This window comes from Bubalus kerabau, chromosome 20 (genome assembly GCF_029407905.1).
Source record: "Bubalus kerabau isolate K-KA32 ecotype Philippines breed swamp buffalo chromosome 20, PCC_UOA_SB_1v2, whole genome shotgun sequence".
Lineage (NCBI taxonomy): Eukaryota > Metazoa > Chordata > Mammalia > Artiodactyla > Bovidae > Bubalus > Bubalus kerabau.
In genome coordinates, this window is record NC_073643.1 from 13180912 (window position 1) to 13206028 (window position 25117).

The 25117-nt window shown below is 53.7% G+C and overlaps 1 protein-coding gene and 1 long non-coding RNA gene across 3 annotated transcripts; one reads left to right on the top strand and one right to left on the bottom strand.

The window, feature by feature from the left end:
• Window positions 1-384: 384 nt before the first annotated feature.
• PLCD1 (phospholipase C delta 1) lies at window positions 385-22233 on the bottom strand. 2 transcript variants are annotated; one of them, XM_055558599.1, is made up of 15 exons: window positions 22057-22233; window positions 14821-14985; window positions 11377-11605; window positions 4292-4421; window positions 3960-4191; window positions 3346-3547; window positions 3086-3230; window positions 2859-3008; window positions 2608-2766; window positions 2231-2390; window positions 1926-2042; window positions 1345-1523; window positions 1120-1252; window positions 893-1042; window positions 385-744 (listed from the first exon to the last, which is right to left on the bottom strand). In XM_055558599.1, exons 1-15 carry the CDS (start codon window positions 22088-22090, stop codon window positions 659-661), a joined length of 2271 nt encoding a protein of 756 aa, XP_055414574.1. In that variant the 5' UTR covers window positions 22091-22233; the 3' UTR covers window positions 385-658. The 2 variants fall into 2 exon arrangements, with proteins under 2 accessions (XP_055414574.1, XP_055414573.1); XM_055558598.1 differs by lacking the exon at window positions 22057-22233 and adding an exon at window positions 18126-18271.
• On the top strand, window positions 4436-5136 carry LOC129635535 (uncharacterized). The gene is made up of 3 exons (XR_008706328.1): window positions 4436-4586; window positions 4727-4816; window positions 5013-5136. It is a non-coding gene; the product is annotated as an uncharacterized LOC129635535 (long non-coding RNA).
• Window positions 22234-25117: the final 2884 nt, after the last annotated feature.

Genomic DNA, 25117 nt, shown 5'->3' on the forward strand with positions numbered 1-25117 from the left:
GAGTCAGCTTTCAGGGTTGGGTCACTCAGGTCCACCTCTTAGGGGAGTGGGCCTCTGGGACTGGGGGGGCAGGGGGGACTGTGACATTCCAAAGCCTGAGCCCTCCATGCCCTCCACCTTGCATGGGTCTGTTCCGTGCTGGTCCGTCCTGCCCCAGGGAACAGACACCCCCGACCCCCACCTTGCTCCACTGTGAAGGTGGAGAGGAGTAGAGAATGAGGTGCTGGGGCTCCAGGGCTCTGGGACACACATGCACACACATGTACACACACACATGTACACGCACACGTGTACACACACATGTACACACACACATTCATGTACACACACGCATATGTGCTTTACAGGGATTTTTCTGGTATCCAGGAAGAAAGACCACAGTACTTACTTTGATGATTTTTATAAAAACCCTCAACCCAGGGCCCAGCCGGAGGATGGAGAGAGGGCTGCAGTGTGGCTCCTAACGGAAGTGAGGGCAGCACCAGGCACTGGGCCAGCACCTGGGCTCCCGAGAGGCAGCAGCAGACAGGAGGCTGGAGCTGAAGGCGGCGCGGGGCTGCCGGCTCTGAGCGAGGGGCTGGGACAGCCCCCATCAGGCCCCCAGACGTGGACAGAGGGTCCGGTCTGCTCAGGGCAGCCCTCACCAGAACCCCTGAGCCTAGTCCCGGAGGGCCACCTTCACAAAGAGGGTGGCAGACGGGTGCTGGTCCCCGTTCTTGGAGAGGAGGTGGATGTGTCGGTATCCTGGCGGGTGGATGGGTGGGGAGGGGTGCACCAGGAGAGTTCTGTTCACTCCAGGAGGATGCTTCGAGGGACAGCCAGCCCCCACCCAAGAAATGCCTCCCATCCCACCCCGCCGCCCGAGTCGTTCCCCTTCCTTACAGACACTCACCCTGCTTGAGGCTTTTCAAGGGGATGGTGCTCTGGCCAATGAAGTCGTTCTTGGAGGAGGCATCGTAGTCCTCCACCACAAAGCGCACGAGGGCAAGCTCAGGCACAGCCACCTCAAACTCCAACTCCGTGTCCCACCATGGGTTGAAACCTAGGGGGTGCAAGCACCGTGTCAACAGCACGGACATCAGCTCCGGGAGCCAGGCTCAGCCCAGGCCCAGCACATACCGTTATTGGTGACCACAGCGGTCTGGCGGCTGGCCACGTCCCGGCTCACGCCATGGATCTCCACTGTCACCTTGGGGTCCACGATTGAATTCTTATTCTTGTTGACTTTTGGCAGCTGCTGCCCTGAGATGACCTGAGGAGAGGCAAGGGATAATTAAGCGTTCAGGATGGTAGCAAGGGGGAAGGGAGGCCCGGGGCACCTGTCTCCGCTGTGGCTGGCCATACCCTGACATTGAGTCGTTTCAGAGTCCACCAGGGCCCCTGGGCCGGGGCACGGGAGTTGAAGGTAGAGTTGGGGTCTCGCAGGAAGGCAGGCTTCAGCACGTACCCACAGGCCCCATTGTCCAGGAAGCGGCCCTGGTACACATCCATCTCTGACCCAGGAGTCTGGAAGTTCAGGGCCACTGCAGGCAGGACAGAGTAGTCACAGGCTGTGTGTGTGTGTACCGGGGGGTGTCTCAGGGGTCCCAGAGCCCAGCTGGCTTGGGTACACTGGGGCCCAGAGTCACATAGTGAGAGAGAATCAGGGTCCAGGATCACTCCAATGCCTACTGCCCTCCTGCTGCCCTAACTGACCCACCACACCAACCTTACATTCCATTTCTGGTGCCAGAATTCAAAGGACAAGTGCGCTAATAATGAAATTTCAGAGGCTGTATTTGCTCACGGGAGATTATATCCAAACTGAGATTACCAGCTCTGAAGCCAAATCTGTGACTCTGGCTCTGCCTGGGTCCCCAGAGTCCCCTGGCCCTCCAGACAGAAACCCTCACCCAGGGCTCCTCCAAGCCCCAGCCAGCCCATACCGATCTGGCAGCCCCCATTCCACATCTCCACGGGGCTGTAGTTGGAAGAGTCCGTTCTCCACCCAGCGGGGTAGATCCTGCTCAGGTGATTCACGTTGTGGCGAACAAAGCTGTTTCCTGAGGAAGGGTATGAGTTGGTCAGAAGCAGAGGCCTTCTGGGTGAGCCCAAGCCCCTCACTAACATCATGGAGTGCCGGCTCTGGGAGATGTCTGGAGGGGTGGGAGCTAGTCCTGGCCCTGGCCAGCTCAGATGGTCAGACAGATGGGCAGCAATCTAGGGGGTGGGGAGGCAGGGCCAGGTTCACCTGATTCTTGGAGCAGTCGGAGGGCGCGGTTCTCAGAGAAGGATGACATCTCATAGAAAGCCTGTCCAGAGGTGCCAGGGCTGGGGAAGCCCCGAAAGTGGACGCTCTTGCAGTAAATGACCATGTCGGAGAGTTCCTTCGCTAGCCTGAGCTTGTCCTCCTGGGGGCCATGGGGAGGCCCAGGTTAGATTCAGAGATTGGGGCAGGTGGGCACTGAGAGAGCCAGAAACCCAGACAGAGACAGAGAGAGGGGGCAGAGGGTCTGAGTGACAGCCACAGAGCACCCAGACAAGGCGAACATCCCACAAGGCTATGGAGGGTGATGATGGGGGAAGGCCCCAGGGCTGCCCCCGCACCCCCACAGCTCCCCCTCAAACCTTGGACTTGTGCTGCACTTGGCTCCTCACTGCCTCGTCCTCCATCTCAGCAGCCTCATCCTCGTCTGACACCACAGTGGCCTCTGGGCCACCTTCTCCTCCAGGCGGGAAGAGCCCCCCAAGCTTCTTCCCCTTCAGCAAGATCTTCCCCCTCAGTTGCTAAGGGTGGAGGGGGCAGCTGATCAAGATCCAGCTGGCCTCCCGGCCAGTCCCCTGCCCTCTCCTCTGGGCACCGGGTCCCCGTGGGGCACCTCAGGGGAAGGCAGGCTGGTGACGACCCCATCCAATGGCCGATCCAACAGCATGGGCCCCAGGAGGGTGCGCAGGTGTCGCGCCATCACGCGCTGCTGCTCCAGACTGCAGTGGTTCTCCAAGGACAGGATGACGGGGTAGGGGGATGCCTGGAGGCCCAGGGGTAGATTAAGAGGGGTGGGTGGCCCCAGAGTATCTTCCTCCTCACCCCCAGGGGCGCGCCCACCTTGAAGGCGTAGTCCCGGATGGCCCTGACCACGTCGCAGAAGAGGATCTTGGAGGTGAAGGTGTAGCCATGATAGATGATCGGCTCCTGGTTGGGCCCATCCCAGCAGTCGAGCTCCAGGCAGCGGCAGCCTTTGCACAGCGCCCTGCAGGTGGGGTGTGGGCTAGGCCCTTGGTCCCGCCCGGTCAAGCCCGGCCCCGCCCCGCCCTGTCCCGCTCCGCCCCGCCCCGCCCCGTCACGCCCAAGTTGCCCTGCCCCACCGGATGTAGGCTTCTGTGCTGCTGGGACCCGTGAGCTGGTCTTCCAGCAGGTAGGTGTTGTGCGAGGACGACACCAGGTAGTGGCTGAGCGGCTGGTCCATGTCCTGGTAGACGCGCCGGTGTGCCAGGTCGAAGGCGCTGCCGTCAGCCGAGAGCAGGTACATAAGAAAGCCGTCCTTGGTCATCTGACGCTGCGCTTTGGCTGGAAGGCGGGAGGCGGGAGGGCGACTGCAGGTCAGAGCGCCCTGGGAGCTTGGCCCCACAGCCCCGCCTCCCATCCTGAGCTGGTGCTCGCGTATCTCTTGGAAAGGGGGTAAGTTTGAGTCTCTTGACCAGACCGTGACTATACCCCAGCATGGGGCTCTGTCTCCTCCTCTTCTGTCCCAGACTCGGTGAGGCCCCCCGAGGGCAGGACTTCATCACCTCCTTCTCCAGGACTGGGCCCCCATCTGACGTCTTAAAGCGTTGTGCCCAGCATGGGCTGGGAAATATCGCCCAGGGGCCCTGGAAATGGCTGAGGCGTCCCCTGCCCTCCAGCTCCCTACTCGGGCTGCCGTCTCCCCAGGGGTCTTCCCGCCGTGTGGGGCCCGGGACTGCAGGTCACGGGCCCTCACCCGTCTCGCTGGGTTCGTAGCGCTCAATGAGGGAGAGAGCCAGTGCAGGCCCCGCCTCCTCCTCCCGCTGCTGGTGCTGCAAGAAGGTCACCAGCTGATCCACCGACAGGGTGTCCTTGGAGCCCGTGGCCTCCTCGAAGGTGCGGTCGATCTCCTTCCTCTGGGTCAGTATCCTGTAGAAGGTCTCTATCTCCTCATCCTCCAGGGAGTCTGTCTGAGAATGGTCACATTCCTGCAGAGCCAGGACGCCAGGTAGGCAGCACTCAGAGCAGGTCCCAAGCTGTGTTCCAGACACACTGCCAGGCAGACCCAGCCCTCGCTTCCTGCCTCACCTTGAAGATCTTTCGGGCATAGCTGTCGTCCACCTGGATGTTGAGCTCCTTCAGAAAGTTTTGTAGCTCTTTGAAGCTCATCTTGTTGTCCTTGTTTTTGTCAGCTTTTCGCAAGCAGGAATGAATCCAGCTGGGCAAGAAGTAAGGAAAGAACCCCAGGAGCCATGGTACCCCCCAGGTCCCAGCCAGAGGCATGGTTCAAGCTCATGGTCAACTCCCAGGCCCAGGTGGACTGAGGGCCCCTATAGACACTGCTCCCCGCAGGCCTGGCTGTTGGCACATCTGCATTTCAGGGGTAAGACCTGGTAGCCTCTTTGGAGGAAATATGACATCCAATGAAAGAGTCTTTTTCCTACTTTCTAGCTTTGAACCCAGAAAATTTTGAAATTTGAAAATTTGAAATTTTAAAAAATATTAATTTTCTCACTCTAAAAGGTTCATTACAGACAGTTGAGAAAATGAAGAAAAGTAAACAAAGGCCCCACAGTTCTATCAGCCAGGGGTACCTACTGTTAACATTTCAAGGTATGTCCTTTTGCTTTTCAACATATAATTATTACGCAACTTGACTAAAGGCTTTAAGGCTTTTTTAGTAGGAAACAGCAGATTTCAAGCCACTGATCAAAGGTGGGGGCATCACATGCAAAAACAAAGCCTGGATCATGGTGTCATGATTGCGGTGCTTTGGTCCCCACTTCTTTACCTCTGTCTCTCCCATCAGCCTTGAACTTGAGAACTAGAGAAGGAGAGGCTCCATACTACATTCCACAGAAAACAGAGAGCTCATTATAGAACAAGAAAATGGGAACTCATGAGCACAACGAAAACATGATAGCAGGTTTTGGGAAGAAATCAGAAAGGAAACCGCAATGTAAATCACACCATATCAATATTTTTAAAATTCTGAGGATCAAATAAAGAAAAAAACAAAGTCATCTATCTGACAGACTGGAGGAAGCATTTTCAGAAAAGTTTTTGAAGAATTGAAAAGAGTATGATGACCCTAAAAACTAAATGAGAAAGGGATGTAAACCAAACTTTTACAAACATTGATAGTAATCAAAGATACTAACAGTTTGGATATAAGATGCAATTTCTTAGACGATAAAATCAGCAACTTAAAGGTATATTCCCAGTGCAAGTAAGGGTGAGGTGAAATGGACACTCTCATCCATCAGTTGGACAAAGTAAACTGGTACAACCTTCAGGAAGGTAATGTAGAGATATCAACCTGTTACACCAGTTGACTCAGTAATTCCACTTCTAGCAGTCTGTTGGTAAGGAAATACTTCTGAATACTGAAAGGTTTTATGAACGTAGTCCTTTGCAGTGTTATTTATAGAGGTAAAAGAATAAAAACAAATGATACGTCTGACAGTAAAAGAATGGATCACTAATTTATAGTACATCCACTCAGTGGGACAGTACACAGTCATTAAAGCCGAGACTTTTCACTTTCATGCATCGGAGAAGGAAATGGCAGCCCACTCCAGTGTTCTTGCCTGGAGAATCCCAGGGACGGGGGAGCCTGGTGGGCTGCCGTCTATGGGGTCGCACAGAGTCGGACACGACTGAAGCGACTTAGCAGCAGCATACCAACACAGGGAAATAATTATGACATAATGGTACATAAAAAATGATACAAATATATTAATCTTCATTATTTTTGGCAAATGCACCACTAGACAAAATGAAATGCATCAAGAAAAGATTAAAGGGAGAACTCAAATGTCAGTAGTTTCTGGAGGAGCCAGGTTTTCTGGGCCTTAAAGCTTCATTCTAACATACCCATATAGTTAAATTTGTATTTATATATATAAAAGTATGTTTTATGTAAATATATGTATACATTTACATAAAAAAAACATTATGGTAGAATTCCAGGTTAAAAAAAATACAAGTTCACAGTGGTCCACCCAAGCATAAGGTCCCAGTGCTGATTGCTCTTCAGCAGGCTGGAATGGCTTTAAGACCTCAAGATTTAGGCAGCAGAAGCCTGCAGAGGGCATGAGATTGTCCAAGCACAAAACTGTGCAAAAGGAGTGACTGTCAGAAAAGTGCCATAGAACTGGGCTGTTAGGAAAGCTCAAAATTGGGCTTCCCTGTGCCTCAGTGGTGAAGAATCTGCCTGCCAATGCAGGAGACACGGGTTCAATCCCTGGTCTGGGAAGATCCCACATGCCTCAGAGCAACTCAGCCTGTGCGCCCCAACTGTTGAGCCTGTGCTCTAGAGCCCAGGAACCACAACTATTGAGTCTGGAAACCTAGGGCCTGTGCTCAGCAACAAGAGAAGCCACTGCAATGAGAACCTACACATTGCAACTAGAGAAAAGCCCAGGCAGCAATAAAGACCCAGCACAACCAAAAATAAATAAATAGATAAAATTATTTATTAAAAAAAAAAAAAAGTTCAAAGTCAGGCAGACAAAGCCTTGAGAAGAACACTTAAAAGTCCCTGAAATGCTGAAAAGCATACAATAAAGGGAATCTACAGAGTTCAAAATGTGTCCCCCAAAGGAGCTGGATATACACTAGCAATGAGTAAAGTAATCAGAAAATGAGATTAAGAAAATAATTCCTTATAGTAGCATCAAAATGAATAAAAATACAAATTCTTTTAATGCATACCGTATACTCTGAAAGTCACAAAACACTGTTGAAAGAAATTGAAGATCTAAATAAATGGAAAGATACCCCGTACTTGCAGATCAGAAAGAAGACTTGATACTGTTACATGAGGAATACTCTCCAAATTAATCTACGGATTCAACACAATACCTGTCACGGTCATGCTGGCTACTTTGCAGAAACTTACAACCCCATCCTCAAATTCGTATGGAAATTCAAGGGGCCTAAAATAGTCAAAGCATTCTTGAAAAAAATAAATTTGGAAGACTCACACTTCAGGATTTCAAAGGTTCCTACAAAGTTACAGTCACTAAAGCGTTGTGGTGTTGGTGCAAGAACAGACATTTAGGTAAATGGAAATTAGGTAAATGGAGCAGAGGACTTCCCCAGTGGCCCGGTGGTTAGAACTCCACGCTTCCATGCAGAGGTTACGGATTCAGATCCCTGGTTGTCCCCCTGTGTGGCGTGGCCAAAAAAAAAAGGACAAATGGAATAGAATTTAGAGTCATGCAGTAAACCCTCATATTTATGGTCAATTGATATTTGACAAGGGTATAAAGACAATTCAATGAGGAAAGAATAGTCTTCTCAACAACTGTATGTCTACATGCAAACGAAATATGAAGTTGGATCTCTCATATCACTCCATACACAGAATTTACAGAAACAAACTCAGAGTGGACCAGAGACTTAAATGCAAGTGCTAAAACTATAAGAAAAAGTATGAGTAAATATGAGTAAATGTTTGTGACTTTGAGTTAGGCTAAGCATTCTTAGATATGACAACAGAAAACACACGCAACAAAAGCAAAAGGTAAATGTGTTAGAGCTCACTGAAACAAAAAATTCTGTGCTTCAGAGAAACCCACCAAAATAAGAACAGAACCCAATGAATGGGAGAAATTAATTGCAAAGCATATGTCTGTTTAGAGACTTGTGTTTATAATATTTAAAAAAACCTCTCACAACTAAATAATAGAAAGGTAACTCAATTAAAAAATGGGCCAGAGACCTGAATAAACATGTCTCCAGAGGAGATGTACAAAAGCACATAAAAATGGTCAATATCCTTAATTATAAGGGAAATGCAAATCAAAACCACAGTAAGATACTTAATTTAAAAAGAAAATAACAAGAGTTGGTAAGGATGTGGAGAAATCAGAAGCCTTGAGCACTGTTGGTGGAGACGTAAAGTGGTGCTCGCTATGGGAAACAGTAGAGTGGTTCCTCAAAAAGCTGAAAATAGGATTACCAGATGATCTCACAATTCCACTTCTGGGTATGTACCCCAAAGAATTGAAAACAAGGTCTCAGATACTTGTACACTCATGTTCATAGCAGCATTATTCACAATAGACAAAAAGTGGAAGCAACCCAAGTGTCCATTAGTGGGCGAATGAATAAAGTGTGGTGCATACATACAATGGAATATTGTTCATATTAAAAGGATGGAAATTCTAACATATGTGACAACATGGAATAAACTTGAGGACATTGTGCTAAGTGAAATAAGCCAATGGCAAAAGGACAAATACTGTATGAGTCCACTTATATGAGGAACCTAGATTAAGCAAGTTCATAGAGACAGAAAGTACAGCAGCAGTTGCCAAAGGCTGGGGGAGGCTGGAATGAGGAGCTACTGTTCAGTGGGTACAGAGTTTCAGTTTTACAAGATGAAGAGTTCTGGAGATGGCTGAACAACAGTGTGAATGTACTTAACACTACTGAACTGTTCACCTAAAAATGCTTAAAACAGCGAATTTTATGCATATATTACCATAATTTAAAATTAAATAGGTCCATTAAAAAGAACAACAAATGGGCAAAGGATCTGTTGAATAGCTATTTCTCCAAAGAGATATACAAATGTCCAGTAACCACATGTAAAGATGTTCAACCCATTAGCTATCAAGGAAATGCAAATCAAAGCCACAGTGAAATGCTACTTCAAACCCACAGGATAGCTGTCATAAAAAAGGGCAGATAACAAGGATTAGTGAAGACGTGAAAAGTCAGAACCCTCATACACTGCTGCTGCTGCTGCTGCTGCGTCACTTCAGTCGTGTCCGACTCTGTGTGACCCCATAGACGGCAGCCCACCAGGCTCCCCCATCCCTGGGATTCTCCAGGCAAGAACACTGGAGTGGGTTGCCATTTCCTTCTCCAATGCATGAAAGTGAAAAGTGAAAGTGAAGTCGCTCAGTCGTGTCCGACCCTCAGCAACCCCATGGACTGCAGCCCACCAGGCTCCTCCGTCCATGGGATTTTCCAGGCAAGAGTACTGGAGTGGGGTGCCATTGCCTTCTCCGCATACACTGCTGGTGGGAGTATAAATTTCCTCTCTGGAAAATAGGTAGTTGTGTAGAAGTCTAAATATATAGTTACCACAAGACTCAGAAATTCTAGGTATGTATCCAAGAGAAATGAGAATGTATGTCCACACAAAAACTTACACACGAATGTTCAGAGCAGCATTATTCAGGGAAGCAGAAACCCAAATGGCCATCACCTGCCGGTTGGATAAATAAAATGTGGAATAGCCAGACAATGGAATATTATTAGGCACAGAAGGAATAAAGTACTGATACAGGCTATGACGCGGACAAACCCTGTTGTTTAGCGACTAAGTTGTGTCTGACTCTTTGCAACCCCATGGACTATATAAGCCCACTAGGCTCCTCTGTCCATGGGATTTTCCAGGCAAGAATACTGGAGTGGGTTGCTATTTTCTCCTCCAGAGGATCTAAATTCCCGACCCAGCGACTGAACCCATGTCTCCCGCGTTGGCAGGCAGATTTTTTTTTACCGCTGAGCCACCAATGCGTCTCCGTAACATTATGCTAAGTGAAAGAAGCCTTCACAAAAGACTGTGGAATTCCATTTATATAATATGTCCAGAAAGACAAAGTATCAATAGATTGGTGAGACAGGAAGTAGATTAGTGGTTGTCTAGGCCTTGGGGGCTGTGGGGAAATGGGATCTGCTAAAGAGTATGGGTTTCTTTTTAGAATGATGAGGATATTCTAAAATTCATTGGCTGATGGGTTGCATAACTGTGAATACACTAAAAAGCATGGATTTGTACACTTCTGGTGGATGATTTACGTGGTAAGTGAATTTTTTTTCTCTTTCATTTCTTTTTTTTTTTATTTTATTTTATTTTTAAACTTTACATAATTGTATTAGTTTTGCCAAATATCAAAATGAATCTGCCACAGGTATACATGTGTTCCCCATCCTGAACCCTCCTCCCTCCTCCCTCCCCATACCATCCCTCTGGGTCGTCCCAGTGCACCAGCCCCAAGCATCCAGTATCGTGCATCAAACCTGGACTGGCAACTCATTTCATACATGATATTTGGCAAGTGAATTATATCTCAATAAAGCTGTCATAAAAAAAAGAGTTGGTACTGGTTCCACCCTAATCCTATATACCAGAAGCCTGACCTCTTTGAACCATAGACTAGGGCATTGTTGTGCACCTAGATTTTGAAGTGAATTTGTTTCTAGCCCCCTGGCTGGCCTGCATACCAGGCCTGGGAGAACTTGATCACTCCCCAAAGAATGGCACAGGGGCTAGGGGTGGGTGGGAGTGGACCATGGCCTCCCGAACTCCCAGAGAGAAAAAAAAAAAAAAAAAAATGCAGTAACTCTAGGAAACATTAAAATGTCTAAGTCTAGGGGACTTCCCTGGTGGTTCAGTGGTTAAGAGTCAGCCTCCAATGCAGGGGGTTCAGGTTCCATCCCTGGTCAGGGAACTGCCCACATGCTGAACAGCACGGCCAAAAAAAAAATCTTTAATAGATAAAATTAAAAAAGAAAAAGAAAACTAAGACTTTTAAAAAAAGATATAGTATTTTTTTTTAAGTCTAAGATTAGGTCTCCCATTGAAGCAGGCAGCTCCCCTCAGCCTCCCCAGTCTCCCAGCTCTATGCTGGTTACAGCGAGGGGACGAGGGACATCACGGAGTGCACTGCTGTGTGGCCCTTGGGTCAGAGTAGACAAAAGAGGGCCCAAGTACCTTCCCTGCTTCCCTCAATTGTGTTCTCTCAATGTGATGTATTTGGAGACAGAGCCTTGAGAGACTTAGGTAAGACCATGAGTGGGGCCCTCGTGATGGGATTAGTGCCCACGTAGGAAGAGACACCAGAGATCTTGCTCACTCTCTCTTTCCGCCTTCCCCCCACATCCCGCCCCCTGCCCCCAACATTTTAAGACAGAAGACAGCCATCTACAAGCCAGGAAGAGAGCTCCCACCAGAACCCAACCCTGCTTGGCACCCTGCTCTTGGATTTCCAGCCTCCAGAACTGTGAGCAAATTGATTTCTGTTGTTTAAGCCACCCAGTCTATGGTATGTTGGCCCAAGCCAGGTGTCTTCCATACTGAGGCTGCCCTGGGGATAAGCATAGCCAGTAGCCACAGGCTGGGTCTGGGTCCACTGCCCCCAAAAGGATACTGTCGCAGCTTCTGCTGCTGGTCCATGGAGCCCGAGTGGTGGATAATCTTGCCCAGGCCCTGCACCCAGTGCTGGGCATCGGCAGGTGATGGGGCAATGAGGTCTAGAGTACTGCGCTGGTCCTTGAAGACGATGGAGAAGCAGCGGTTCTCAGGCACATCCCTAGCAAACTTCTCCAGGCCCTCTGTGCGGTGCCCCATCCGCACCTCCTGGATGTCCTCGATGGAGACTGCGAGAAGGGGGCGGGGGCACAGAGAGAGCCGTGAGGGGCAGGAGGATGGTCAGAGTGGGGACAGAAAGAGGCTGGCATGGAGGAGGAAAGGGGGACACAGCTGCAGCAGGCAGAGTGGAAATGCCCAGGGAGAGGGAGGTTGACTTTAGGGTGGGAAGGGCTCCTATGGTCCCAGGCCCCCTGTTTCTGTGCTGGGAGGAAGTGGGGCCCCTGGGAGAGGATCGGGGCACAGCAGGCCTCTCAGACAGTAACTGGGAGAGGCCACTCGAGCTTGGGACCTGTGACGGAGGGGTGACCACATGCTTTCCTGGTCTTGACTTTGGGCCCTTTCCCTCCCTCCAAGACAGCCACGAGAGCCATGAGAGCCTCCAGGCTCTTCTGATCACTCAGGAGCCTGTAGCCACCCTTAGTCAGCCCTGGCCCTGGGGTTTGGAGACAGAGGTCCAATGACAGAGGGAAAAGTGCTTTCGTCGGGGGGCAGCCAGGGCCTTCCTGCATGCATCTATGGGTCCTGATCTCAGGGAGCCCCTTGGGAGGGCTGGTGCTCCAGGATCCTGAGAGGTAGACTGGAGGGTGCCCCTGGGAGTCTGAGACGACATCATTCTATCCTTGGAGACAGCAGGGGGCCCTCCTGGGGAAGCCCAGCTTTCCTAGCTTCCGGGGGCAGCAAGGCCCTGCTTGCCCCGCTTCAGCCCCAGGGTGCTCTCCTGACCTGGCTGGGAGCCAGTCCCTACAGCTGGGCTTGTGCTGGGCCTCCCATCATCTGGAGCCAGGTTCTGCCCCTGCCCCAACCTCATCCCAAGCCATCCACATCCACCTTCCCTGGGTCGAGACCAGCTCTGGCCGGCAGCCTGCCTGTCCTTCTGGTGAGTGCCCAAGGACCTCCCGGTCACCTGCAGGCCCCACGTGTGAGGCATATGCCATCCCGGGCAGCAGGCTCTGAGGTGTGAGATACACAGACCCTGGGCTGTCTGGGGTGCAGGGGATATCCCTGTTTAATCCCTCCCTGCAGCCTCCCCAGCCCTGCCAGGCCCCACACTGGCTGCAGCTGCCCCAGACTGGGAGTGAAAACAGGAAGCCAGGGTGGTGGGGGCCAGCTCCCCACCAACTCCAGAGAAAGTCCAGATGCCTTCCTGACTGATAACCCTTGTCTGCCTGCGGTAACCAAAGCGGAGGGAGGCTAGTGGGGTCGGGATCAGGGAGGCAGTGGAGACTTGGGGAGCAGGAAGCAGAGACAGAGCACTGGGAGACTGCCCCCCTCCGCTGCTCCTGGCCTCAGTTTCCCCGGGGTTGGAGTGCAGGCTCACTGCTCACCGAGAGGAGGGAAGCAGATGACAGGCATGCCCAGCCCAGAGCTGTCTCTGTGTCTCGGACACTCCTCACCTGAGCGCACCTGATGCCCAAGCCCCAGGCTATCGCCCCTGTGGCCTTCCCTGTCAGGATGCAGGCCCTTCACTCACAGCCCTTCCACATTCGTATCCCTGCACCTCTGCTCATGCTGGGTTTCTGGGCTGGGAGCTCCCTCTGCCCTTCTGCCCATAGCTGTCCCGGTACAAGGTCCCCATCTCACCGGCCCAGGTCTAGCAAGGCCCAGATCTCCTACTCCTCCATCTGTCCCCTGCCCACCCCCGCCAAGTGCTTGGCACACACTGGTAACCATGCTCATGTCCTGGCTGGTGGATGGGCTTCCGGGAGTCCCCAGGGCTCAAAGAGTACGATGCCCTGTTCCCACGGTGCCGCCGACTGCCAGCATCTAACAGGAAACCCTGTATCAGGGCCGAGGTCTGTGAAGGAGCCTGACTGGAGCCACAGACAGAGGCAAGGGCTGGGTCACTCCTGTCTTATGTGACCGACATGTGTGCAGTGTCATTTTCTGAGAGCCCTTCTGGCTCCATCCCCTCCGACCCTGCCCTTCCCTGCTCGGACCTCCCACGGCCCACAGCTCCCAGGACCCAGCCAGGCTCCCTCCATCGGACCCTGCTGCGGGCCTGCAGGCCACACCTTCTCAGGATTCTGTCCAGTGTCCTGGGGCCTGGCAGACCCTCCCTTTCCTCCTCCCACCTGAGCCTCTGTCTGGTCTCATTCCCCAGAGACCTGCTTAGTGGGCTCACCCAGCCTGCATACCCCCCCACAGCCAAGGGCAGGTGATTGGCTGATGAATTTCCAGGGACTTGGACTGCGAGAGAACTCTAGCTGCAGTGATCTTTCCATACTACCAGCCACATGTGGCTATTCACATATAAATTAGTTAAAATTCAGTGAAATTAGGGATTCATCTTCTTAAGCACAGTAGCCATGGTTCAAGTGCTCGAGGGCCACGGGTGGCTAGTAGCTGACATATTGGACAGCACAGCTATAGAACATGTCCATTATCATAGAAAGTTCTTTTGGATAGCTTTGGTCTAAACTTTTCCCACCAAGTAAAGGTGCAGAGGGAACCTCTCATTTTGCAAAATGCTTGGGGCGTTCTGTGTTGGCAGAGCTTGCTTCCTAAGACCTTGCAGGAGGCACTCTCCATCTACAGGCTTGAGCTCTGAATTCCTAGACCTTTTCTGAAGCTTCCAGAAAGCCCTCAGGCCCACAGCCTCGAGGGAGCTGACCAGCCAAGGCCTCTCTATGCAAGTCCCAGCCTGCTCCACGCCAACCTGCCTGTCCTGGCTCCAGCCCAGGGAGGAGCTGCCTCCTGTGGCCCCACCTCTCATCCTGTCCACCAATACCCGGAAGGGCCTTATCTGTCCTTGGACTTTGGGCCTTACCACACCTGAGTCCTGATGCATCCGCCCAACTTCCCTCCTTCCCACAAATGTCTGGGTGGATACCTGTGTGCGCTAGTAACATTGTTCATCCCCTCCTTACTTGGGAGCCTGACTTTTCCCGTCTGTGGCCATGGCTGTGTATCCCCACTTCGAAAAAGCGTGAGCATCTCCATCTGTGGTCCACAACTGCCCTCTCCAGCCCAGATTAGGCCTCAGTTTCCCTATCAGTGATCTAACTGACTCCCTTCACCGAGCCTGGCCACCTCAGATCCCCCATACCTGATATCCTGGTTGCATGACTGACCGCTGCCTCGCCAGGCCAGGCCTCAGTTTCCCTACCTTTGGTCGTGGTCCACAATTGACCTTCAGCCCCACCCCACCCCAGCCAGTGTCAGTTTCCTCATCAGAGCGCAGGAGCAGCACCCTGCCCCTCCCCACGCAGCCCGGGGCACTCACACAGCTGGGATTCCGGGGTCCTCATGACCTTGCGGGACTCCTGCCAGATGGTCTTGCAGTCCTCCTGCAGCTTGTAGAAGCGTTCTCTCCGCCATGAGTTGGACTTCACCTTCAAGAGTTGGCTGCCCTTCAGCAGTGCCTGTAGGTCCTTGTCATCCTGTAGGCCTGGGAGACAGAGCTGGTAAGATGCCACCTCCTCTAGGGTACCTGCTGCTCCAGGCCCCATGCTGGCTCCTTTTTCACCAGCCTCATCCTCAGCACTCTATTCACTTCTCCTTCCATCACCCTTGCTCCAACCTGATTCAGGAGCCCCGCCTTCTTCAGGAAGGCATCTCCGACTCCAGCTGAAGCTGTGCAAACCTTAGGATACCCACCTGTTCAAGGCCACACTTTATATGTAATGACCTGCAACCCATAGCCGAATGGACAAAGAACACATGGTTCCTGGGGGACTAGACCCCTAGAAAACGGCCTGGCTCCAAAAGACTTAGTAGGCTTCTCGCTATCACACCTAGGGGTCAGAGTGACCTGAAGGAAGCCAGGACCAAAAGCTCAGGCAGAGCAGGAAAGAAGAGGGGTAAACACAGGTGGAAATGGATCCCAGAGCACCATGAGTATCATGAGCCCAACAGCCTCCCAAGTCTAATGGCTCTGGAATGGTGTATTGGGTCCAGGCTAGGCCTGCTGAGATGCCTCATCCCTCCCTGTCCACCCCATCTCTGAGTGGCCTGGGTCTGGGACCTCTCAGGGTAGAGCAGCCCAAAGGCATAGTGCAGGCCTTTCCGAGGCTGAGGCAGCACTTGGCCCGAGGCCCTGCAGTAGAGGAACCCTAACTGCGTGGCCCCCTCCCACCCGGCTCCTTTCAGAGATGCAGGCTGGCCTGGGGCGTGGGCTCCCACAGAGACAGTGTCCTTCGTCCCACCAGACCCAAGCAGGAGACACCAGAGGGGCGCCAGGCCTGGTTTCATAGCATCCCTCATCCCAAGCAGGCCCTGTGCCAGCTGTGATCACACCACCATAATGACCCATCAGTGTAACTAACAGTGAAATGCACATCTCGAGCCTATCACCCAAGCCACATGGAGCCCAGCAGCCAGCACTGTTCAGAGCCAAGAGACCACCTCACCTCCCTTCTATCCCCCAAGTGAAAACTCCGTGGCTTTTCAGCAATCTTTATCCTGCTCGAGCAGAGTGGAGGCTTCAGAAGCCGTGCATGTCCAGTGTGAGGGGCCTGTGCCTAGGCCTACAGGCTTTTCTTGTCTCAACCCAGATCCCTAGCCCCAGATAGGTTCTCTCACTTTATCCATGACCCCACTCCCTACCCTCCAGCCAGCCTGCTCCAGACGCACACAGGACCTACAGAATCTTCTGGACCACTTCCCCAGGCCTCAGCCTCTATCCCTCCCTAGTCACCCTCCTCCAGTGGGAACATAGCGCCATGCTAACACTTCCCCCTCCACAATTTTAGGCAACTTCCTTCCCTCTCTGAACCTCTATTCCGCCATCAGCACTGGGTGATGTCTGATGTGACCTTCCCTCACCTTTGTTCCAAGTCTCTCCACCCACCACCTTAGTGTCAGCAGTTCCCCTTCAGCCCCAGGGGAGGCCCAGTGGAGGAGAAGGCTCCTACAGAATGTCCTCAACTGGTGGCTATGTCTGGGGGGGCTCAAGAGAGAGGACGGAGACAAGGTTGTTCCCACTGCCTTCCAGAGGAGAGAACCGCCTCAGCCTCAGCTCAGCTGGGGGATCCCACTGTCCCTCCTGAGGCTGAGGTCAGCTGAGAGGGACATCCCCTTGCCCTCTACTTGCACTTCCCTCCCCCCACCCCCGCCCAACTGGGGCATCTGGGGGTGCATACGCATGGCACAGATGGGAGTGGGGGCGCAGGGTCGGAAGCCTGTGGGAGCTCCACCCTCCAGTTCTGGAAAACACCGTGAGCAGACGACACATTTATCCTGTCCTGGAGCCAGACTGCGGCCCTGTCGGCGGTCAGGCAGAGATAAGTCCCTTGGCTGCCTACATGGCTTCCGGAACACAGACCTTGGTCCCAAAGCGGGTCTTGATAATAGTGACCCTCCAGGCTGCTGGGAAACCTAAGCAGATACCTCCTTCTCTGAGCTTCATTTCAGGCCCTTTTGTTTCTGAGGCCTTTGGTCTGCCCCCAGCCCTTGCTCCCGTAGCACCCAGAAGGTCCATAGGCACCCCTTCATCCAGCCCCACTCACTCAGTTATATAGCATCTTCTCCTGTGGGAAGGTGGCAAAGAGGGGCCTCTGAGCTCAGGGACTCCTGGGTTGACCTTGCAGCCTCATCAGTCTGCCCAGGCTAGTGGCACAAAATGAGGTGGCTATATGGGGAGTGCAGAGAGGCTGCAGTGCTAATAGGGGTGTACGATGCCAAGAGCCCTGCCCATGTACCTAGGGTGATGCCTGATGAAGACAGACTGAGTCTGGAATGCAAAGCAGTGCACAGCTACACAGATATAGCCACACACACAGTCACACAGTCCACCATACTCATCATACACTGCCATCCACAACCAGGAAGAGACAATGGGCCACACACAGTGACACACATTGTTACATGGAGTCACACACAGCCAAACAAGGTACCGTGCCGGAACATCATCATTGTCATAATAACAGTAGCCACCGTAATAATAGTTCACATTTAAGTAAGATCCTGTCCTTAGCACATGTATTTAATCACCCCAACAACCCTATGAGGAAGGCAATACTGTTCCCATTTTACAGATGATGAAACTGAGGGTCAAGGAAGTTACACGGTGGAGTTGGGACTCAGAAGCCTGCCCACAGCATCAGTGCTAGGAAACGTTACCTTATGCAGGCACCACCTGGGCATGCTGCCACAAAGAGCAACAGCAGAAAATCTATAGAACACACACCCCATAACACAGATGACAGAATCACCCAGTTGTCTGGGTCACCCACTGTCACATCTGTCTCCCACAATCAAACATGGTGTGCAGCATCACACTGATCACACACGGCCACACTGGCGCCATTTGATTACACAGCATTGCATATCCTCATTGCTGCACAGTGGTCCCAAGTACCATACTAGTGACAGAATTACCACTAGGCGTGTAAGCAAGATGGTTTGAGAGTGGCAAGGGGCAGGGTAACCATTCCCCCCAGTACATGGCAACCCTGCAAAAACAGCCCCACTGCGAGTCATACACTCACAGAAGTACTAAACAGGTCCAGGCTCCAAGACACACAGTCTGCGTCCTGCCCCAGCTGCCTTCCCAGCCTCCCCTGATCTCGGGGCCCCTGAATCCCTTACCCAGCCTCTGCCCATTGAGCGCTGCCACCTTGCGGCTCTGTTCCTGCAAGTAGAGCTCTCTGGAGCGGCTCAGTCTCCGGCTCGGCCTCCGGACCCCAAAGCACTGCATGACGTTCCGAAGTGCCCCTGCCGCCCAGCAATCCTGGCCCAGGACAGTGCGGCGTCCAGAAGGCGGCCGCGGCCCTAGGGACGGAACCGCCTCCTCGGAGGGGAGCAGGGGCGGAGACCTGGAGTAGGTGGGCGGGGCTAGGACCAGTGGGGGCGGGGTCTGGATGGATGGGTGGGGCCTTGAGTCTAGAGGCGGGGCGATACAGAAATCAGCCCTGACGGGGCGGAGCCATATCCTAGAAGGCAGGGCCAGTTCCAGAGGGGTAGAACGGATGCCTCCGGGAGATGAGGGGAGAGTGGAATCAAGACGGGGAGTGAAGGGGCCGTAGCTCAGAAGGCGCGACGCTTCGAAGGAGGAGCCGGGGCCAGGAGGCGGAGTGGAACAAATCCATAACCCAGGAAGCAGATCGGTGGCGAAAGTCGAGTCCAGAAAGCGGATTGGGGCGGAGCCAGAGCCAAAGAGGCGGGGAGAGGGAGGAGCCAGGTCTGGGAGGCGACGTGGGGCAGAGTCAGACTCTGGAAGACGGCGGGGGGCGGAGCCAGAGTCCAGGGGACGAGCCGGGGGAGGGTACAGCGATGGAAAGCATGGCCGTTTGGGGGCAGGGAGGGCGGTACCTCGACTTTGGAGGCAGTGTGGGGGCGGAGTCCGACCAGGGGCCGGAGACTGAGCCGGGAATCCTGAACACTCAGCTGGAGAACTGGCGGAGAACCAGAGGACTGGGCGAGATTGAGCCGAGGAGGGAAGCCCGGCCCGGCGGCGGCCTGGGCTGCAGGGTCTAGCGGACAGCCGGGTGGGGCCAGGCCAGGCAGAGTTGAGGATGGAGCTCGGCCGGACACCGGAGCCCGCCAAATATTTTACCTCAGTCACTCAACGAATCCATTGTGACTGAGTGGGCCGTTGCTTCACATGTGAATCCCAAGTAGGCCTGTTTCCTTCTGAGGGAGTTTCTCTACCTGAGTGGAATAATCTCCAAGATGCCAAATGCGAGTGGAATTCTTGAAAAAAATGCCGATCTTAAAAATGAATCCATTAACACAGGTTTGCTTTGATAAATAGGTGAGGACTCCAACTCTATACGAAACTCTGCTGCCAGTGTGCTCGGAACAGTGGGATCTTTCATGTAAGCTACCACCCCACTTTCATTCACCCAGCAATTATTTATTGAGCCCCTCCTGTGTGCCAAGGTCAGGACATCACCCAGAGGCCTGACTCACTCCTCTCTTTTACTTGCTGCCTCTGAATAGTTCCTTCATTTGCCTCACTGCAGCTCCAGTCACCAGCACTGACAGTGAGTCACTCGCAAAGCCAGTTATTAGTACAAACAAGCATGGCAATAATAATGATAAACTGAAGTGCAGAGTGACTTGCCTAAGGTCTCACCTTGGAGAATAATAAAGCATGGGAACGTGTGTTAGTGAAGGTGAGCTGGAATACGGGCACAGACAAGTTGTTCTTCATTTGCAGTGAAGGGAGCTGAGGGTAAGGGGAAGCCTCTGTTTTAGAGAAACCACACAATGGTTTTTAACCAGAGGGCCAAGGACTCCTCGAAGACCTATGGATAAAACCACATCTCAATATAATTTTCTTCCTTTGAATTCTTATGTATTTTACTTTATACATTTAAAAACTTGATCCTGAAAAGGGGTCCACAGGCTTCATCTGACAGCTAAAGTGGTCCATGGCACAAAAAAGTTAAAATCAGTGTGGATCAGTGTGTGTCTGTGTTGTGTGGGCCTGGAATCCCAGGGACAGACAAGCTGGAAACAATCAAGGTGGGTAGGGGGTTGCATAGGGGACAAAGGCAGTTAAGGGAGGTAATTTGGGGTGATGAGCTAGAAGCAGCAGGGCCTCCAGGGGAACAGCTTTGGATTGCAGGGTTTGTGCCAGCTCCGCAGGAAGGGCTGGGCAGTCAGGCACTTGAGAGGCAGGTCTCAGACAGGATGGGCCAGGGCTGCCAAGCCCATGCCACAAGACTGAGAGGTGCTGACTGAGACTCTGCGCGGTTCCCTCTCCAGGCAAGATACTAGGGCTGCCTAGAAACAGAGACTCCTGGAGAAGGGAATGGGAACCCACTCCAGTATTCTTGCCTGGAGAATTCCATGGACAGAGGAGCCTGATGGGCTACAGTCCATGGGGTCACAAAGAGTTGGAAAGGACTGAGTGATTAAGCACACACACACACACACACACACACACACAGCGAAAGAGACTGGACAAAGGCACAGAAGCCACAGAGGCTGGAGGCTGGAGCCCATCCCAACATGATCTGAAGCTGCAGCTGTGTCAGAGGCCACCAGAGAGGGCTTATAGGATGTCTGAGTGTGAAGCAGGCACGGAGGAGGTGGCAGTCTGCAGGATAGACAGCACTAGCTAAGGGACGATGAGAGAGAAAGAGAGGTCTCTACTGTGATCCTCTGAGCTGCCCAGCCTCCCTGCCAGTCTGGAGGAGCACTAAGGATACCTCTGTCCTGAGGGGAGAAGAGGGGGCACTGGAAAAGGCAGGGAACCCATGACCCAGCTGGAAGAGTTTGCCTTGAAAGTCCAGACAACTGGTATGAGGGTAACAGCTCTGGGCACTGAGCAAGGTCTCTCTGGGCCATGGGGCCCAGGTCTGAGCCAACCAGGAAACGTGAGACAGACTGGGCACTGGCTGAAAGGAACATCTGAGTCTTCCCTGAGTTCCAGGGGGTCTCTAGTGGACAGCTGGAGGGCTCTGCCTTTCCCCTTCCCATCTATTACCTCCACTGCCAGCACAGAAATCATGGTCTAGATGGATAGTTTAGACTGTCAATGATTTAGACCATCCACCATGGTTTAGATGGGTAGGTGGTGGGCACTAACGTCTCAGACTTCAGGGGTACTAGAGAACAGAGGGAGATGGACTTAAGCAGTGATTGGAGTGAGAGAGGCAGGTTTGCTGAGCTGGCACATGACCTAGGGGGCTGGAGTGCAAAGCCCTCTAAGAGTGGGTAAGCCCCCAGGCTGGCGCAAAGAGATGCCAGGTACAGGTTGGGGACCCCTTGCAGCTAGGAGACCCCCTCAGTCCCTGCAGTCCGGAGCCCACGGCTGCTCTCTCTCCTGGAGAGACTGCGATAGGACAAGGAGCTGGTCCAAACTGTTCCCCGGTCTTTCGGAAGAGACAGAGCTCTGCTGGACAAAGCTGAGAGCCACAGGCAGTTAGAGTGGAGACACGAGCCTGTCTGGCCAGGAGGGTGCGCAAATGGGGGCGATCGGGCTGCTCCTCCCAGCCCGGGCATCGCTGACCCTGATTTCTGCGCTGGGCAGTTACTGCGGCACGGCCACATCTCACTTCGCACACCTCCTCGCCCCACTCCTCCCAGCCCGCAACACTCACGCGCCCGGACGCGGTCCAGGCACGCCTGTGCTCTGGGGAGCCTCTCCGGGCGGCCCGGACAGGGCGGAGAGAACTTGATTATTCGTGGATGCTGGTTCCTTCCCTCCTCGGCCCCTGCGAGTGCAGAAGACCCTGGAGCCTAGCCTTCCGTGACCAGGATAAGGGAGGGGGGTCGACCCCAAGGCGGCGGGGCCGGGGGTCGTCTTTAGGGAAGTCTTCAGACTCGCACACCCGTTTTCTCCCCACCGGCCGGGTCTGCGGGACAAGCCTGGAAACGCCCAGGGTCGCGCCCGGCAGTCGGGTCGAGATTTCCTCAATGCGACAAAAGGGCCGAGGGGCGGGCCCGGGGCGGGGCGGAGGGCAGCCGAAGGAGCAGGGGGTCCCCCGCCCTGGGCCGGGGACGGCTTTTCGCGGGGTCGGCCCAGGAGGGGACGCCCCCCCTCCCCGCGAGAGGGCCGAGCACTCACCGTGCAGGGCCAGGAAGTCCCGGCCCGAGTCCATGCCCGACGGACGGCGTGGCGGGAGGGGTGCGCCGCGGGACACTCGTCCGCGGCGACAGCGCGGCGGCCTTGGGTCCGAGCGGAGTGTGGTGGAGGGACCCGAATGGACTGCGGGGGGCAGGAGGCCGGAGGTGGGCCCGGGACTCCGCTCCGCCCCCCGCCCGCCCGCGCCCCCGCCCCCTTGGCCCTCCAACCCGCGCCTCTCCCCGCCCCTCCTGGGGTTTGGCTGGGAGGACAGAGGTGGGGGCCTGGAAGCCCGGCCATCCCTGGCCCAGGCCTGTGGGCGCGTCCCGGACAGAAATAGCTAGATCCCTCTGGCTTCCTCCGCCTCCGCCGCCGCCACCCACAGGCCGCGGGCCCTGTCATTAGCTCGGGCGGCCGGGCCCCACGCCCTGCCTGTGGGCGCTTCGCCGGGTTACAGTGATGCGCGAAAGAATCTGCGTCCTCCTGGGACCGGGACCGCGTAACGTTCGACGCCCAGCCAGGCTGGTGCAGAAGGCAGCCTTGGAGTCCAGGCGTCCAGCCGCGGCTCCCCGGATGTCTGCTTTCTGTTCTGCAGAATGGGTGCATGGGCTCGAGTTAGAAGGTCCTCAGAGAGGCATGCCTGGATCTAGTCTGGAGAAGCGTCCCCTTCCCTCTCTCTGGGAAGTTTCTAACCCTAGAAGTGCCTTTGACGGGGGCTGGGGCAGAAGCCACAAAACTTAGAGCAGTTGCAGAAAACTCTCCTTTGAGCCCCTCACACCCCAAACGCCTGGCGATCTGTACAACAAAGTGGGGGGCAGAATCTAGGACATCTCCAAGGTTCCTTTTTTGGGTGGCATCCCAAGAGACTGTCTGGACAAGTGGTACCCTTGCCCCTACTCCCACAGTCAACTCTTGCAGTCCTGACACACTTTTTATAAGTACCCAGAGACCCCCAGAAGTCCCAGAATCCTGCTGCCCACCAACTTTTGGGAAAGGCCTTGAGAGAGCCCTCAGAAGACCTTTCAGGATGGGGGCGGTGATGGTGCTGAGCCCACCAGTGAATCCCCCAGGCTTCCTGGGCTGATGAAGCCAACAGTAAGAGTCTGGCAGAACCAGTTGGACCCCAGCCCCTCCCTCTCCCAGCAGAGGCAGGTCTGGGTGGCCTTGAATACCTCAGGAAAGGATGTAAGCCAGCCAAAGGCCAAGTCTTCCCATCCTGATGACTGAGGCTGGGTCAGGACTTTGGAGAGCCCCCTCTGTCTTCCCGCCTCTCCTGCACGGAGAGGGCTAGCCCTTAATCCAGCATTCTCCCCAAGTGGCCTGCCCTCAGGCCTGTCCAAGCCCTCCTTGCTTTCCCTTCTGCTCAACAACAAGCAAGTCCACACAAGGCCTCCCTTTGGAGCTCCAGCCTGGGGTCAGGGAGGCTGAGGGGTCCTTCTCTGTCCTCACTCTCTCCTCCAGGCCAGGATGCCTGCCTCCGGACCTGCCCTCTGGGGGTCTCTGCTAGCCCTGGGGCGAGTCCTGGGACCTCTGACATCCCCAGAGGCCTGCAAGCCCCTCTGCTTAGCATTAGGCCTCCCCCAAGCCCTGCTCTTCCCAGGTAGCCACACCACGAAACTTAACACCAGCAGTTGGCTTGGCTTCATCTTAAGCATCATTCCTGTTTATTCATGTCACTTCCCAGCTCTGAGCCCCAAGCCTGAAACCAGGGCATGACCTGTCACCTCTCCCTCTGATGCCCCTGGTGGGGGCTGCAGCCTGGCTTTTCCTTTGCACACAGCAAACCTGTCGCACGCAGGCCCTCTTCTGGCCTATGGCTCAGGCCAGAGAAGCTGAAGCCTCCTCTGGAGCCTGGAGTTGCTGTGCCGGATAGGCATGGCTGACTCAGAGTTGGCACATGCAGCCAGGTTCAGTCAGAAAAGAGGGCTGGGCCACACCCTGCTCAGAAAAGCCAGGCTGCTGCTCTGACCTGTAGGTCAGCAGCTCCCTAAGACTCTCCTCTCTTCTTCTCTGCTGTCTGTCCCTCCCTTCTACTGGGTGGGAGGCACTCTACTTGATTACTTCTGCTGTGTGTAAGCGTGTTCAGTGTGGGGACTGTGTGTCTGTGTGTGGAGGGGCTGGGGGAGCCAAGCAAGAGGCTTTGCACTGAATTGCAGTTGCTGGAATCTGTTCCCTCTGCCCTAAACAACCAGGGACCTCTGTGGGCCCAGCCCTGGCCAGGTGCCCAAATTACCCCCCTAAAATCCAGCTCTCAGTTAGTTACCTCTGCAGGATGCCCCTGAGATCCAGGGGCCATGCCTGCCCAGAGACGAGTTGTCTAATGGTGGACTTTCAGGCTGACCTTCCTGTCCCCGATGTGTGAGTGAGGGTGGGTGTAAGGGGAAGTTTCTGGGATGACTTGGAGACAGGCCAGACCTACCGTCAGAGCTGGTGCCCACCTTAAGTCACTTCCCTTGCCCCTCCTTCCACCACTACCCTGGGGAGGCAAGAGATTAACCCAAGAATGCCAACTTTCCAGACATGCTTCGGATTCAGCCCTGCCTAATCCCTCCCCCAGAAACACAAACTTGGGTGGGTGAGGTGTGGCGGCAGCAGAGAGAGGAGGGGAGAGAGGAGTGAGACAGGCCAGAGAAGTAGTGGGAACCAAGTCCCGATGGGCCTGCTAAGGGCTGCCATTTTTACTCTGGGGAACATGGGGAGCACTTGAACATTTTCAAGTCAAAAAGGGATGTGTTGTGATTCATATTTTTTTATTTGTATTTAAAAAATTTAAAAATATTTTATTGGAGTATAGTTGATTTACAATGTTGTATTAGTTTCAGGTATTCAGCACAAGTCAATCAATATTACATGTACTCTTTGAGTCTTTTCCCATAGAAGTCATTACAGAGTGCTGAATAGAGTTCCTTGTGTTATACAGTGGGTCCTTATTAAGTTATCTATTTTATATATATGTTATTTATATATATATGTAGTGTGTATATGTTAGTCCCAATCTTTCAATTTACCCTGCCCCCACCCCACCTTTCCCCCCTGGTAAGCATGTTTGTTTTTTACACCTGTG